Source organism: Anolis carolinensis, chromosome 2 (genome assembly GCF_035594765.1).
Source record: "Anolis carolinensis isolate JA03-04 chromosome 2, rAnoCar3.1.pri, whole genome shotgun sequence".
Lineage (NCBI taxonomy): Eukaryota > Metazoa > Chordata > Lepidosauria > Squamata > Dactyloidae > Anolis > Anolis carolinensis.
In genome coordinates this window covers 56,169,265-56,185,011 of record NC_085842.1, presented here as the reverse complement: position 1 = coordinate 56,185,011, position 15,747 = coordinate 56,169,265, and the positions used below count along the sequence as shown (strand labels likewise).

Genomic DNA, 15,747 nt, shown 5'->3' with positions numbered 1-15,747 from the left:
GCTATTCCCCTATTGATGCAGGCCAGAATCCCATTGGCTTTTTTAGCAGCCGCATCACATTGTTGGCTCATGTTTAACTTGTTGTCCACGAGGACTCCAAGGTCTTTTTCGCACACACTGCTGTCAAGCCAGGCGTCCCCCATTCTGTATCTTTGATTTCCATTTTTTCTGCCGAAGTGAAGTATCTTGCATTTGTCCCTGTTGAACTTCATTTTGTTAGTTTTGGCCCATCTCTAAACAGCTAATTTACTTTTTCAGTGAGTAATCCCTAGCTTTTCATCCATTAAAATGCTACTAATTCTATTTTAATGTGTTGTTGTTCTTATTACCATTTTCAATAATACTGAGATGGCTGATAGATTTCCATTCATTTGCACATGTAAAACAGTCTCACCCACACATCCATTTGCTCTGTATCCTCATCTCAACTGAATTCCTGCTGGGATAGCAAGCAGCACAGAGGAATCATTTCACAAGCTGCGTGTTTCTATATTAAGAAACCTGTGCATCTCAACACAATGCTCTGCCTTGAATTTCAATCTGACAACTAAAGCAACATCGTGGCAGACTAATTCTCCACCACTCTGCCTCCCCAAAGGCAATATTCTGCTGCAGTCACAGTGAATTGAATAAGGATAATATTAACACCGAAGGGCGACTGGCCTACAAACTCCCACCACCAGCTATTCTCTTGTTCTTTCTTAGAATTACCTTATATAATACCCAGCTGTCTCCTCAAATACCAGCTCAGGGAGATTCAGATCAGATTTCAAACAAATATTTGCTGTTGTTTAGTCAGATTTGATACGGCATTTTTTTTTTAAAAAAAACCTTGCTTATATGTGAATCATGATAAAGGCTGCAAATAGCTGAGAAACTGGACAGGTTCTTCTTTCTGCAGTCTAGAATAAATCATGTGGTGCAGTCTTACATTTACTACATGGGGTAACCAGGACAGCTTAAAGAAGTACCAAACAATTGTGAATCTGTTTTTTCTTTATACATATTAATGAGGAGCAGGAGTGGAAATGTTATCTCCTAAAAATGTTTCTAGGGGAATATTTCACCCCAGAAGGTGGCATATTTAATGCTTACAAATATGCTTCTAAAGTAGATCTATGAGTAAATAGCACATCCCGGTTTTTCATAGAATCACAGTACAAATCCAAAGAAGCCCACACTTTGGTTCCATATTAATCACAAGAGATTTACAGCTTAGGGCTCATCTACACTGCCATATAATGTAGTATGGATGGTGCATTAGCCTGGAGTATCTAAATGACATACACAGGCTAATGTTAAGTAACAAAGGGTAAATCCTTTAATGTGATTTACACCTGGGTAAAAAGAAACCTGCAAAAATCTCGATCTTCCTTGATCTTTGCAAGTATCAGGTCTGTGGCGGCAGACACCTAAGATCACCATTGACAATCCCAGGTGTCTGTCTCCACTGAGACTCCATGAGCTCAGGCAGCTTTACGAGGTGGTGTTGTGGCTCAGTCCGATGATGAAGGAGGATTTGGGGTTGTGCTGTCTGAGAATGTTTTGCAGTCTGAGAGGAGCCTCTGAATGTTCCTCAGGCAGGCAGCCAGGATGACATAGCAGAGGAGGGAGGGAGTGATTTGCAGCTTGACATGAGTGTGAGAGATTCACAGCTACCAGAAAGAGATGTGGGAAATCAACAATTGCCAGGTGTTTCACTTTCAGATAGTGATAATGAGAAAGAACAGTTAGACAGAGATGCTAGATTGCTCCTGAGAAATCAGCCTCCTAGGCATTCTCTGAGAATTCTGGCTAGAAGGCAGAGTGCCCAAGGTCAGAGGGATGTGTTCATGTCTTACAAGGATGGGTAAATAGAGAAGGGATTTGAGTTAAAATCCCAGATCAAGCATTGTCGCTTTTGGGCAAAATCTCCTGTCTTGTCCCTATTCAGGTCTCTAGTTTCCTGCTCACGTGGTGCCTTTAGGATGGATTTTGCCTTCTTATTCCATTCTTGACTCATGTATTCTGGATTGTGCCTTGGAGTTCATGTTCATGTTTTAAGCCTTTGGATTTTGCCTTGGAGTTTATGCTTATGTTAAGTCTTGATATTTGGAGGATTTACCTGCTGTTTTCTGGAACTTTTAATCCTGTTTTTATTACTGCCTTTTTACCTTTTGCTGTCTTTTTACCAATAAACCGTTTATACCAAGTCTGTCTCAGTGGTGTGTGTTGAGAGCAAGGTGGACCTTCGCTGGGGTGCAACAGGTGGGATGGCAGTGCCACCCTCCCCCCCCCCATATGCCACAAAAATGAGAAGAAAACTTTCTTAATTGTTATTGAAGGCTATCCGTTCTCTTCTTTGCCTGCAGTGATGATGCAGTGGAGCTTGGAGAGGGAAAGGGTTAGAGTTAGGGTTGAGGGCAAAGTGGGGAGGCAGGGGGGATGGGGCACTGGCTATGGCCATCCCTCCTACCTATGAGGCAGCATTTTGTCCCCATATGTGGCCTCAAAATGCAGCAGGTCTTGTTTTGTCCTTTGTGGAAGTGGTTTAAGGCCTTAAAATCCACAAGTAACTAGGATAAAAGGGGGTGGGTGTCTGGATAGATCACACTCAAGGAAAATGCATGCTGGATTGTGGGATCAGTTGAAAAACATGTGGCAAAAAAGGCCTCGTAAAATTTGTGATCGGCCAAAAAATGTGCTGTATATCCTTGCTACAGTCAAAATCCCCACTTGACTTGATTGCAATAGGCTGGTGTGGACTGCTCTAATCCTCATTTTATAATCCTGAAACCGCTGATAAGAGAGGTAAACAAATGAAGCCACAGACACAGAGGTGGCTAAATGGAAGTATGAGAAGACAGCAATTCTCAGGAGGACTCCCTTCAACCATTCCTTTGTTCTCATATTTATAAAATTAAACAGAGCTTTAAATTACACAGTGGGCACCAGCTTGGCAGGCAAGTGACCCCAAAAGAAAAATGAGGTTGCCTGCATGTAAACATTTTAGTTCCACAAATAGCAATGTAGTAGATGGTGTTTAACAGCATGAAGAGGAGCATTTCAAATTCAGCTAGAGTGCACTTGGGCCCCAATAAACTACAAACCCCAGAATTCCACAGGATATTGCCATAGCAGTTAAAGTGGAATGATCATGCTATAACTGTAGAGTGTGAATGTGCCTAATATCTAAGTAACTTTTTGTATTAGCTCAGTCATATTCAGATCAGATTTCAGGCAACAGTAAACATTTTGTAATATCCAGTATAGGATTTTGCCCCCGTTACCATACTTGACACTTTTGAGCTCATATGATAACGCCTAACACAATCCATATAGTTTTTCTGAAAACCTCTTTTGTCTTGGGAATTTCTGGGGATTTACTTGAAATATACTGTTCGTGCATGAATCATTATAAATTTAATTAGGACAAGCCCACTCTTTCCCTTTGATTTCTAAAACATAAAGAAAAAATCAGTTGAGTCAGTAGTACATCAAATGTACTTAAAGTATGTGGTCTGAATGCTAAGACTTCCTTGGGAAATGTATTGCTTGCATGGTACTTAACCATGACATGTGAGCAAATAACTTCAGATGTTTTCTGACTCATGTAAGTGCAACATAAAGCAATCGTCTTAGAAAGAGAAATGTCAAAACCAATCCCATATGTTTGGGATTTCATCTCTCAAAATTATTTAACCACTGGAAAATCTGGAGAACCGCAAACTGGGAAATAGTATAATATAAAACTTTACAGTGTGTTTACCAGCAGGATTGCCACTGGTTGCATTCTTTCCCCATTTTCAGTTCATTTTTTTTTTCATTTTACATTAGACTTTATCTAGTTTCATCCACTTTGCCCAAATACAGACCTGTATGAAAGGTGAGAATGGAAGTCCACACATTTACATACTTGTGATCCAAATCATTCAGGAACAGAAATTACATGCAACACAACACATGCTGATATGAAAAAAAATCAAGGAAAATTTACCCATTTTAAATTGAATATCCATGTGGGAAAAAATAGACTTTATGCAATGTCGTGAACACCTAAGTTGGACAAGTGCTATACTCGAAACTGGAACTGATTGGAGCTGATTTGAACATCCCTAACATATGACTATAAAGGCATTCTTATCTATATATATCAGCTTTCTAACACATTGACAAGCTGTGCAAACAATAGATCTTAGAAATGTCAAGTTTGGAAGATAAGCTACACAGGTAGAAATTTTCATTCAGCTTAGTAAAAGGCAAAATGCTTTATGACAGCATACTTGAGGACCTCATCTCACTTCATTATTTACTGTCCGTTGTCACAACATTTAATCCACAACATGTTGTGCTATAACAAATACATTAGAATACAAGATAACACAGTACAATTTGGGTTCTGCAACAGATTACTGGAGATTAAACCCTAAGTAATTAGCTAGTCATGGTATTTGACAGGTGCCTCATTTATATTTTATTTTTTTCAAGTTCCAAGATGACAGTGAGTGTATAGATCATGATAGATGATATAACTGAGTCTCTGTGGCCTTTCAAGAGAGAATATTACACAAAATAATAAGATTGATAGCTTTTCAGGAATACAGGTTGAGCATCTCTTGTCCGGAATTCCAAAATCCCAAATGTTCCAGAATCCAAAATTGATCAATGGGTGGCTATGATAGTGACACTTTTGCTTTTTGATGGTTCAATATACACCAACTTTATTTCATGCACAAAATATTCTGTATAAAATTACTTTCAAGTTAAGGATATAAGGTATATATATGAAACAGAAATACATTTGATGTTTAGACTTGAGCCCTATCTCCAAGACAGCTCATTATGTATATGCAAGTATTCAAAAAAGAAGATGATGATGATGAAGAAGCAGCAGCAGCAGCAAAAAACTGAACCACACAACACTTGTGGTACCAAGCTTTTCAGAAGAGGGAGACCCAATGAGTAATATCATGCTGGTTATTAGCACAGACTCAAGTTTTGACCTGCCAGAAGAAATCTGACAGCTAAATCAGCTGTCAGAATTTAAGAGACAATTGAAGACCTATCTCTTCTGGTAGGTCTACCCAGTCAATTTTTAACTATGAATTTTAAATTCATGCCTTGTGTTAACTATATCTTAATCTTTGCTCTGTATATTTTGATATATATATATTTCATAGAAATACATTTTAATATATGTATTTTATATAATGTTTTATAGTTATGTGTTTTTAACTGTGTTGTGCCCCACCCCAAGTTTCAAGAAGATTCAGGTAAGAGTTAGCATCATCATCATCATTAATGTGTGGGGGGTGTTGACTTACATTGAGCTGTAGATCATCTGTCCACTGACCAATCAAACGGTAGCCTGGGTTGCTGGTGTTTGTTGCTTGGAACTGAAAGATGTCATAGCGTCCTGGAGCATCACCATTCTTATTAAACATCACTGGAGTGCCAGCACTGCCTAAGGAAGGAAGTGAAGCAGAAAAAAGAGGGAGAAAGGCCAATACTTTTACAAGATTTGCATTGTTCATTCTCTGATGGTTGAAGAGCGTTTAGGCTAGAATTACAACCAATGCAAACCAATGTCACCACACCATTTTAAAGGGGCACTTAACAACAATGTTTTCCTCTAACATTTTTGAGTAATTGTCATGAACCTCACTACTGCATGCCAGGTGAAAAAGAAATTAAAAAGAGAAAACTCTAACAACCTTTTTTCCATTTGAAGTCATATACAGGATGGAATAGCTCCCCTCTACCACATAGGAAGACTCTTCAGAGATTGTGCTGTGAATGAAACTTCTAAATTAGCATTTTTCTCCCTAGAAAACACTCCATCTGCTTCAACCTCAGACTAGTGAATCTTGACTAGAATCCAAAAATAGCTTCCTCTTCCTGAATATTTTCTTATTCCAGCAAGCAATATGCTCCTGGAATAAAAAAGCAATAGAGGAGGTGGAAAGAAATGTGTTCCTAGTCAACATTTGCATTTGTATTCCCATAGATGGAGGGCAGGTAATGTGTAGCACTGGGGCCACATGCAATCTTGAGGCTGTTTTGGGGCCCTGCATGCCTGCAAGTTCCCCCAACTATCCAGGTCCACCCTGGGGAAAAGGGCAAATTGCCATTTCTGGCAGCACTTAGTAGTAGTTCTCTCACTAATATGTTATAGTCTCCTCCCCTGCAGTGGTGAACATTAAAAAAAATCAAATCATACAAAACCAAGAGTGAATTTCTGATTAATTCTTTGAATTTGTTCATTTGCTGACAATCTGTGTAGCATACAGAGGGTACCAAGAGTTTCACGCATTCCAAAATTGTTCACATTTGACTCTAGGATTCCATAGTCCTTGCACAAAATACAAGCATATTAAATAATAAAAGGTCAAATTTGGGGTTGTTAATCTATTGGTACATGGACAGAAATACATCTATCTGTTTAGTAACCCTACATATCTAAATAGAGATCTCTACAGAGATCTCTGTTTATAAAAGAATGACTATTATGATCTTAAAAGGATAGAGCTATAGATATGGAGGAGTAATTAGCACTATACTAGAACAGACTACAAATGTGAATTAATCTGTAGACATTGCCTTCCTGCTACTATTTCTTTAAACAATGCTTATTTTATCTACACATTTTTAGGCTGGACCATGGGTTTTTAATGCCATGATCTTTCTTCTTATCCTGTGACATCTACATTTTGTGCAGAAGGCTTTAGTCATGGACTTTGTCAAAAACTTCTGGGATGAAAATATGATCTGAGGTATGAAACAGATTCCAAGAAAGTGAATTTATGTGATCTTACAAGAGCTTCATGTGAAGCAATTTCGTGTTCACCAATCTAGCCACTCACATAGTGTGCATTCATGTGAATAAGTGATGAAGGGAATAGCAAAGGATGCTTGACAGAGCAATCAGACTAGCAAATCATCATGTAGCCAATCTATAAAGTACAGTCAGTTCAGCTTAGGTCATCTCATAGTTATGCATTTGGATTTTTAAACATCTTAATTTCAATTTCCCTTGGACTTTACTATAGAGTCTTTAAATTCTGGACGATTTTCTAAACAACATGCCTGAAGTGGGATTCTTAACCACTGATTTTATAAAAGAATCACCAAGAAAATATGTGGGTTGTAAAAATGAATGGAGGGATAAAATGTTGAAAGGCAATAAGTGGTTTTTTAATGTACATGCTGTGAGAGAAATATCCTGTCCCCCCCCCCCAAAAAAGACATGTGCATAAAATAAGCCATAGCAGGATTTCTAAGCATTTGCACAATATAATCCATACCCCGAAAATAAGATATAGTGATAGGTGTGGCTATGCAGCGTACCGGCATGGAGTGGTAAAGAAGGCAGCCGCCCCTTCCCTCTGCCACAGCTGTGACTGACTTTCCAGCTCACACCAGGACACCCTCCTCCCTGCCCAAGCAAGGGAAGGGCACAAGGCACTCCAAAGTCTCCCAAACGGAGGGAGCAGGAGCAGTGGCAAGCCCTGGTAAGGGAAAATGCTTCAAGAAGGCAAAAGGAGTGGGACCCACTTGGGCCCCCACCCTGCACACAGCCCATCTGCAGGACTCCTCCCCGGTGCTTTTGCTGTTGGAGGAGAATGCCAGAAAGATACTTGCTGGGCCACCTCTCTCGCTGTCACAGGGCGCCACAGCGTTCTCTCCCTCACAGAAGCAGAGCCCCCTCTGGATGGAGGAAGGCATCTGGCCATCACACCATCTGAGCGCTCGAGCACTTGCCTTGTATATAAAAATAAGACATCCCCTGAAAATAGGCTATAGTGCATCTTCTTGAGGAAAAATAAATATAAAACAGTGTCTTATTTTCAGAAAAAACTTGGTACTAGATATTAAGTTACAGTCACAGGACATGGACAAATAACACAAGAACTGTACACTGCCCAGTCAATGCAAAGGTGTGATTGCCATGTCCATAAAGATCCTGCTCTTGATGTTTCTCCTCTTCACCAGCAAATTAAATCACAAATGTATCTGGATCAAGGCTGGGCCAGGAATAGCTGTCTCAGTTTCAGGCCAAGATGTTTCCCTTTGTACACCCAATAAATGTTCTTGACACTTTCTCAGGTCTTTATTAAACACATAAATAAATGCTAGCCGAAGGATACGCCTGATTTGGTTGCTGGGAAAATGTTTAGTGTGAACGTCCATAGGTATGGTTCTTTCCCTCTGCTATTGTTACCTAACATCTGAATAACTGACTCCAACTTACATTTGTTGCAACCAAATCAGCTTCTCCCTGAGACAAAGCTAAGTGCAGTTCCTTTGGAAACAGTTTCCACTACAATTGGCAGTAGGTCAGTGAAATAATGGTTCAGGAACAGTAACTCAAACTAGGAATGAATGAATGAGTATTCACTCACCGTTGAAGTTAACATTGCGAATGTATTTCAGCAGCTTCTTGCCCCCTGCATGTTCCATCTCTGGACAGACCCCAGAGTAATCATTGCACAGATCTTTGTTCATTTGGTGAAGGGCATGAGCCATGGCATAAACAGCGTCAATCACAAACTGAACTCTCCCCTCCTGCTCATAGTGGGAGTCTTTTCCAATTCTCTCCTGTCCTACACATTTAAGGAAACAGACAGACACAAACAGAAAAGAAGGATACTGATGAACAGAATTATTCTCATGATAGAAGTGCCATGTCCATTTCAAGGAATACAAGATAGATGGAGAGAAAGAGTACAAGAGAAGCATTTTGAAGAGTTTCTGTTGCTGTTGTTTTTAGCCTGTGAAAATCGCTAAAATGAACCAGACCATTTCAAGGAACACTGAAGAAATCACTAGGGAAGTCTATTAAGTAGTGTTTTGAAGACTATTCCTCTAAGTTCTGAAGGGATTGTTGAGACATTTTTCTTTTTTCAGAATTTATTAAAATTTACCAAATCTGATTAAAATAAGAAGTAACAGATTTGCCTAACTCTAGTTCTGAAACAGAAAGCTGCAAAGTTAATCAGATCCAACTATCAGAATTCTGCAACTGATCATGCTTGAATCTGGAAACTTCTGCATATAAAAATGGTCTGTACCATTGAGTCATGAGTACAGGTCTGAACACCTCTTAGTTCCAACCCAACCTCCACTCTAATCCTATCTTTTGTTCTCAATTTAAACATTTGTATGTGCATTGGGTATAATGTCATTTATTGATATTTTCACATATTGATCAAAGTGTATTACTTACAGGTATTTTTGACTACACATTTTAGAGTTGAAATTGTAATCTGATTTTATTTTATTAGTTTGAAATGTAGTGCACATGTCTGAACCAAGGTGTAATCTGTGCCATATTATTGTTGTCATCATCATCACCATCATCATTTTATTTATATAATGACATCAATGTCACATTTTGGTAAATATCTCAAAACCACCAAATTTATTTTCCATTCTTACCTTATACCAACTGCCCTTTCTTTGCACACACAAAGTCTACAACTCATAATCTTTCAACACCTTTGTAATAATTGCAGAGCATAATAAAATAGGCAAATTCACAAGCCATCCCCAAATGGATAAATTTTAAAAAACAATCCCTCTACTCCCAAGTACACTTGCTAATTCAAAATTAGAAACTCACTGGCTGCAGCTTTTCAAATGCTCTGATTTAGGACAAAAGCAGACCAAAAATGCAAAAGCTAATTTTAATTGCAAAATATTTAGGAAAATTGGGTTAACTACCCAGAGTCATGTGGGAAAGCACAGTGTCTGTGCAATTCAGAAGGTATTCCTTTCATCTCATCCAGAAGGGAGAAATGTCCTACCAATGCAGACAATTCGCCTACCTCTTGCAAAACATCAATGATCACTAGAAATTCTAGTTTTTCCAGTCCCTATGGAAAAACCACTTCTATGAGGGTGTTTTGCTGGTCTTACTTATGATTACAATAAAATAAAAAACAAAAATCTTCCATCATGTTTGTCTCTATACATATACACATGAAGTTATTTCAGTAAGGAGTGTTAAAAGTGTTATCAGTTGGCATAGATACCAAAAACACCACATGTATTTTCATCCCAAAGTTAATATGGAGATGGTAGCGGTGGTGGTGGCTGAGTGGGGGTGGGGGAATGCTAGCAACTTTATATGGACATCTCTCATCTCCATGATAAAGACTAAAGGAAGGGAGATCAGACTACGTTGATTAAGCTCCCTCCTTGAGTAATTGCATGATTTTGAGGGAATATAAGTATCACTTTCCAGTGTTAGAAAGCCTAAATTGTTGTTAACATGTTTCTTAACATATTCTTTACATAGGAATGAAAAATATCAAATATCTAGGTGAAAATGGGGGAAGAAATTAAGTATTCCTGAAGATCCTGTCAAAAGTCAGACGCCAATTAGAGAGCAAAATAGAGTTTATTAAAGCAACAGTCCAAAAAATAGCTCAACAAACTAAAAAGACTTAAAACACTTAACTTTCAGTGTTATTAAGTAGAACAAGCAGGTAAAACCCCAAAAAACAAGAACTGCCAAATAATCCGAATTAGCCAGAGATATAATCCGGGTTAAACTTATAGTTCTAGAACTTGACCCAAAAGTTCACAATGGGCTGAAAAATGGAGGCATGAACTAAAGCAAGCAGTATTGAAGCCCACAAACCTTTCACAAAACTCAAAAGTACAAAAAGGAGTTCAAAACAAACAAACGCCCAAACTGAGCTAGGGAACTCCCAGTTGAGAGCAGCAAAGCCAGTGAAACAGCGAGACACTGGCGAGCTCGCAGCAACCGCTGCTGGAACATACACCAAACCAAGAGTTAAAGGAGCAAAGCAGGAAAGCGTCATCAAGCCGGTCCAAAGTCGGGATAAACCAGCAGCGGCAAGCTGCTGCAGAAGCAAACGCCAAGCCAGGAGTTTAAGGAGCTGAGCGGGAGAACGTCGTCAAGCCGGTCCAAAGTCGGGATAAGCAGACAGCGTCAGTATCAGGAGTGAAGGTAGTAGTCAGCAACAGCAGACTGCCACAGAATAGAGAGCAACGCCCAGCCACAGATTGAGAGCGAAGAGCAAAGCCGAGTCAAATTCCGGTCCAAGGTCTGAGAGGTTGAAGTCATCCAAGAAGGTCACAATACGAAATGGCACAGAGAGCCAAAGCAACGAGGGCGAACAGCAGCTAATACAAAATAGTAATAACAGTGCAGTCCAGGAAAACCCACACAATTCCAGCCCTCCATTGCAGAATAACCCAGATTAAATTTACATCCGTTGCAAAGTCCCAGTCCAGTCTTCAGTAACACACACAGGAAACCCAATGGTGCCCAGCAACACCTTACCACACGCAAGGTATAATGGCCAAACAACCCCAATATATCCAGGTCTCCCTGGGCTTCCAAACTATCCACGCCCAAAGAGCAGGTGTCTCAACTTCTTAATCTGAATCAGAACTCCACACAACCAATGCCCTTGGGTCAGGCGTTCCTAATTCCTCATCAGAGTCCCAATCATCCTGCCCATGCCCAACTCTATCAATACCTGTGGACCCCCTCTCACTCCTCCAAGCAGACCAAGTGGGATCTGCTTCTGAAGACACCCAAGCTTCCCCAGCATCAGCAGTATCCATGGGCCCCGATTCGTCCCCAAGCATCTCCGGTGCCCGTGCCCAGTTCCTCCATTAACACCTGTTCCCCAGCATCCATTTCCACCTCAGGATCCCCACATGAATTCTCCTCAGAAGACTCCCCATCAGTCTCCCTTACCCTTTTCCTAAACAAATCCTGCAACGAGCCCTCCTCGTGAGGGTTTTTCCTTCCTCTCCTGATCCCACCACTATCATCCACAGTCTCTGAATTCACAACAGATCCCTAGCTGAAATAATACAATTTTTATGAATTGTTACAGAATTAAATCGGTATTAATTGCCTTGTTGAAATGTTGGTTCACTAACACAGCAGAGATGAAAGGAGGAGTTGAAAAGCATAGGATGGAGAAGTGAAGAGTAGGTTTCCACAGCAACAAGGACACTTTGACCTAGAAGATAAAATATTGGAAACTGGAAAGCAATTACTTAATTGGAAATGAGCAAGAAGGGAGGTGGATTTGAAGGAGGTACAAGAGCAGGAGGGAGGGCTGGGAAGAGCAGGAGATAGGATAAGGAATGTTAGTGTGCAATGTGTAATTTGGGACCCTTCTTCACGGTCATATAATCCAGGATATCAAGGCAGATAATCTATATTATCTGATTTGAACTGGATTATCTGAGTCTCAACTGCCATATAATCCAGTTCAAAGCAGATAATCTGGATTTTATACAGTTGTGTAGAAGCTGCCCAAGATTAACTTGTATAAAATAGGCTCCATTTTGTAAATGGGAGTGGCATCCTGGCATTACAGGAGTTTTTACCGTGAGTTTTGCTTCTTCAGAAATAAAGCTTCTGTGTTTATAATCTGCCTGTTTCTGGTCTTAATTAGGAAACAAGGCCAGTAATATATTTAAAGAAAGTCCTTCTATTTCACTTCTCAGTTTAGGACCGCTGGGAACAGGGAATATGTTTGCACAAAACCATTGAAATTTCTTCAGAACATATTTTTGCACATATTTGTACAATGACGTTGATTTTTCCAGTAGGACAAAACAATACGGTTTGTAGAAATGAAGTGTTAAAAATGAATGTTTAAAATATCCAAAAATCCTTGTGACATGTTGATATGCGTCAAGACAACTCTTTTCAACAAGGACAACACCATTTTGGATAGTTTTTCCATTCTTAATTTCAATTATTCAAGAATTCCTGAAGTCTCTTTGGAAGGTTCTCTTGTTTCTCTCTCTGCTTATTTTTTTCATCTCTAAAGTAGGATACTTTGGTGGTGATTATAAGAAAGAGCTGAAGTTTTGCAAGCTAATAGTATGGGCCCTAATCCCAACAGGAAAGCTTAGCATACTTGCTGAACCTAACATCTGAACCTGTTAATAACTGATTCATTGAGATATAAATTCTAACATACTTGATAAGAACAATTATAATCCCTTTGCCTCACACATTTTCTTCAGTGATGCCTTTCATCTCTATATAAAATGGTAAATGAAGCAGCCTCCAAAAGCTGCAAGCTAAATTGCTCTATATAAATAGCTATTTTGATTAAGATATTCTTTCTGTTAAAGCTCAATAATCATTCACACCAGGACTTGCTGTGTTTAAATCATCTCAACTAATCCAACAGGGTGAAAAATGGCCTGAGCTCTGATAATTTACCAACTGTCACATTTTAAAAATGGTTCCATACTCATTGATCACAGTGTATGATATTATACAAGGCACTGACATTACAGATGTTTCAAAGTGGCCTTTTCAGTGGGATCCAAGATGCAATGGTTAATGTCGAGGAAAGCGGAACCCTGAACTCTACTCAGAAACAGTTATCATTAATCAGTAGGCCTGACTCCAAGCCTAGAAACCCATGGATTTAGTCTATTACATTAAAGTGTATTTTACTATTTTAAGTGTTTTACACAGAAACCAACAGGTTCTGGATTTGTGCATGTGTTTTATACCCCAAAATGATTTTTTGTTTTGTTTCAAACTTTAAAAGCTAAAATGTGCCAAAAATTACTGTTGTTATCTTAGCCAGCAGAGAGAAAACTTCTGAATTGTTCCTTTTCACATGCAAAAATGAAATAAGAAAAGATTTACACCCTTACAGTTCACTACCAACTCAAAGATAGTTTGGCCAGAGTGAGTTAGGAAGAGATTTAAGGCACTTGTACTGGCTCAACTAGCCTTAAACTGGCTGAATTTTTCTTTATGCTGGCAAAACCCCTTGAGCTAAGAGATCAGTCAGCCTCTGCCCTGAGATCAGTTGACTGAAGAACTGAAAAGAGTTAGAACAAAGAATGGCGCCCAGGAGGAGCTGAATGATACCACATCCAACCTTTGCTCAGCTCAGAAGCATAGTCCCTGTATCAGCACAAAGTCAGTCAATGTTAGAGTTGGCCTAGATTATTTTGAACGCATGGAAATCAGTGGAAACACCTGCAAAATAAAATTTTGGGATCCCAATCCCAGAGGTTCAGTCAGTCTAATGGGGCTCAACCAGCTCTTGGATCACTTTCTGAGCTAGGATTGTACTGTAAGATTTTTAAGAGAAGTTTGACTTTCAAACAGAAATTATTTTCTAGCCCTTCCTAGAGATTGTGGGGGGACAGAACCCAATATTGTTTGAATATAAAATCTATAATCTACTGCTCAGTTACTGTGGAGCCACAATAAATTGCACTCCTTAGATTTTTTTAAAAAACCCCTTTCAATCTAAAAACATGTGTATAGAGGTAGGTAGTAGGCTTGCTCAAATAATTCGTTTTCCCCGTTAACCGTTATTAATTCGTTATTTTCGTTTGTTTTGAAGCAATTTTGAAGCATTGGTTGTCCACACGTCTGGATATCGCGGTTTCGAATCGCGAGAGGCCGTTTTTCGTTATGTCGTCGTTTTTTTCGTTAGGAAAAAAAAGCTTTTGCAAATCACCCAAACTCCCACCATTCAGGCCCTTTCCTTTTGCCCCTCAGCAAAAGGGGCGTCACGGGCTCAGCCAATGGGAGGGGGCGAGGGGGAAGGAGGCCGAGGAGGAGGAGGAAGACGGAGGGGGGAAATGGCCGCCGCCGCCTCGCCTCAGCTCAGGCCTGATACTCAGAGGTTTTGACATCTGTGCGAAGCTAGGCAAGTGGGGTTTATATATCTGTGGAAGGTCCAGGGTGGGAGAAAGAACTCTTGTCTGTGGGAGGCAAGTGTGAATGTTGCAATTGGTCACCTTGATTAGCATTGAATAGCCTTGCAGCTTCAAAGCCTGGCTGCTTCCTACCTGGGGGAATCCTTTGTTGGGAGGTATTAGCTGGCCCTGATTGTTTCCTGTCTGGAATTCCCATTTTCTGGGTGTTGTTCTTTTACTGTCCTGATTTTAGCTTTTCTGTAGCTAAAAATGCATATAAAATTGATTCTATAGGGAGGATAAATGATTGGATTTCAACTCCTACAGCTTGGCTTTCTCTGCCAATAATGGTACCATATCAAACTAAACCTCCCAAGATTCTGTAGCAGTGAGCCATCTTGGATATTGTAAGGGATTTTTAATTATTATTATTATTATTATTATTATTATTATTATTATTATTATTATTAGACCTTGCTCCCAGGAAGGTGCCTTCGCTGTGGCTCCCAACTTATCTATCTACCTTTCCACATATTCTCCACATTGTGTGTATGTGTATGTATATTATATATACATGAGCCCCGATGGCGAAGTGTGTTAAAGCACTGAGCTGCTGAACTTGCAGACCGAAAGGTCCCAGGTTCAAATCCCGGGAGCAGAGTGAGTGCCCGCTGTTAGCTCCAGCTTCTGCCAACCTAGCAGCTTGAAAACATGCCAATGTGAGTAGATCAATAGGTACCGCTGTGGCGGGAAGGTAATGGCACTCCATGTAGTCATGCCGGCCACATGACCTTGGAGGTGTCTATGGACAACACTGGCTCTTGGGCTTAGAAATGGAGATGAGCACCAACCGCCAGAGTCAGACATGACTGAACTTAACGTCAAGGCATACCTTTACCTTTACCTATACACACACACACACACACACACACACACACACATTATGCAGGGACTATATATATATTATATATACACAGTATATATCACACACACACCAATTTAACAAAGTTTCAGCCACAAAAACAAAGTTTCTGAAGTAGAACAATGACTTTCACAGTAAAGACAACCCAATTTAACAGGAAATAAGAC

At 39.8% G+C, this 15,747-nt stretch overlaps 1 protein-coding gene across 4 annotated transcripts in view; it reads right to left on the bottom strand.

Moving 5' to 3' along the window:
- grm7 (glutamate metabotropic receptor 7) overlaps positions 1-15,747 on the bottom strand; it is a 642,411-nt gene that overhangs the window by 188,286 nt on the left and 438,378 nt on the right. For all 4 annotated transcript variants that reach the window (XM_062973828.1, XM_062973827.1, XM_062973825.1 and 1 more), the window contains exons 6-7: positions 8,382-8,582; positions 5,304-5,443 (exon numbers count right to left, since the gene is read on the bottom strand). In XM_062973828.1, the coding sequence (XP_062829898.1) occupies positions 5,304-5,443; positions 8,382-8,582 (341 nt within the window). The remainder of the gene's footprint in view (positions 1-5,303; positions 5,444-8,381; positions 8,583-15,747) is intronic.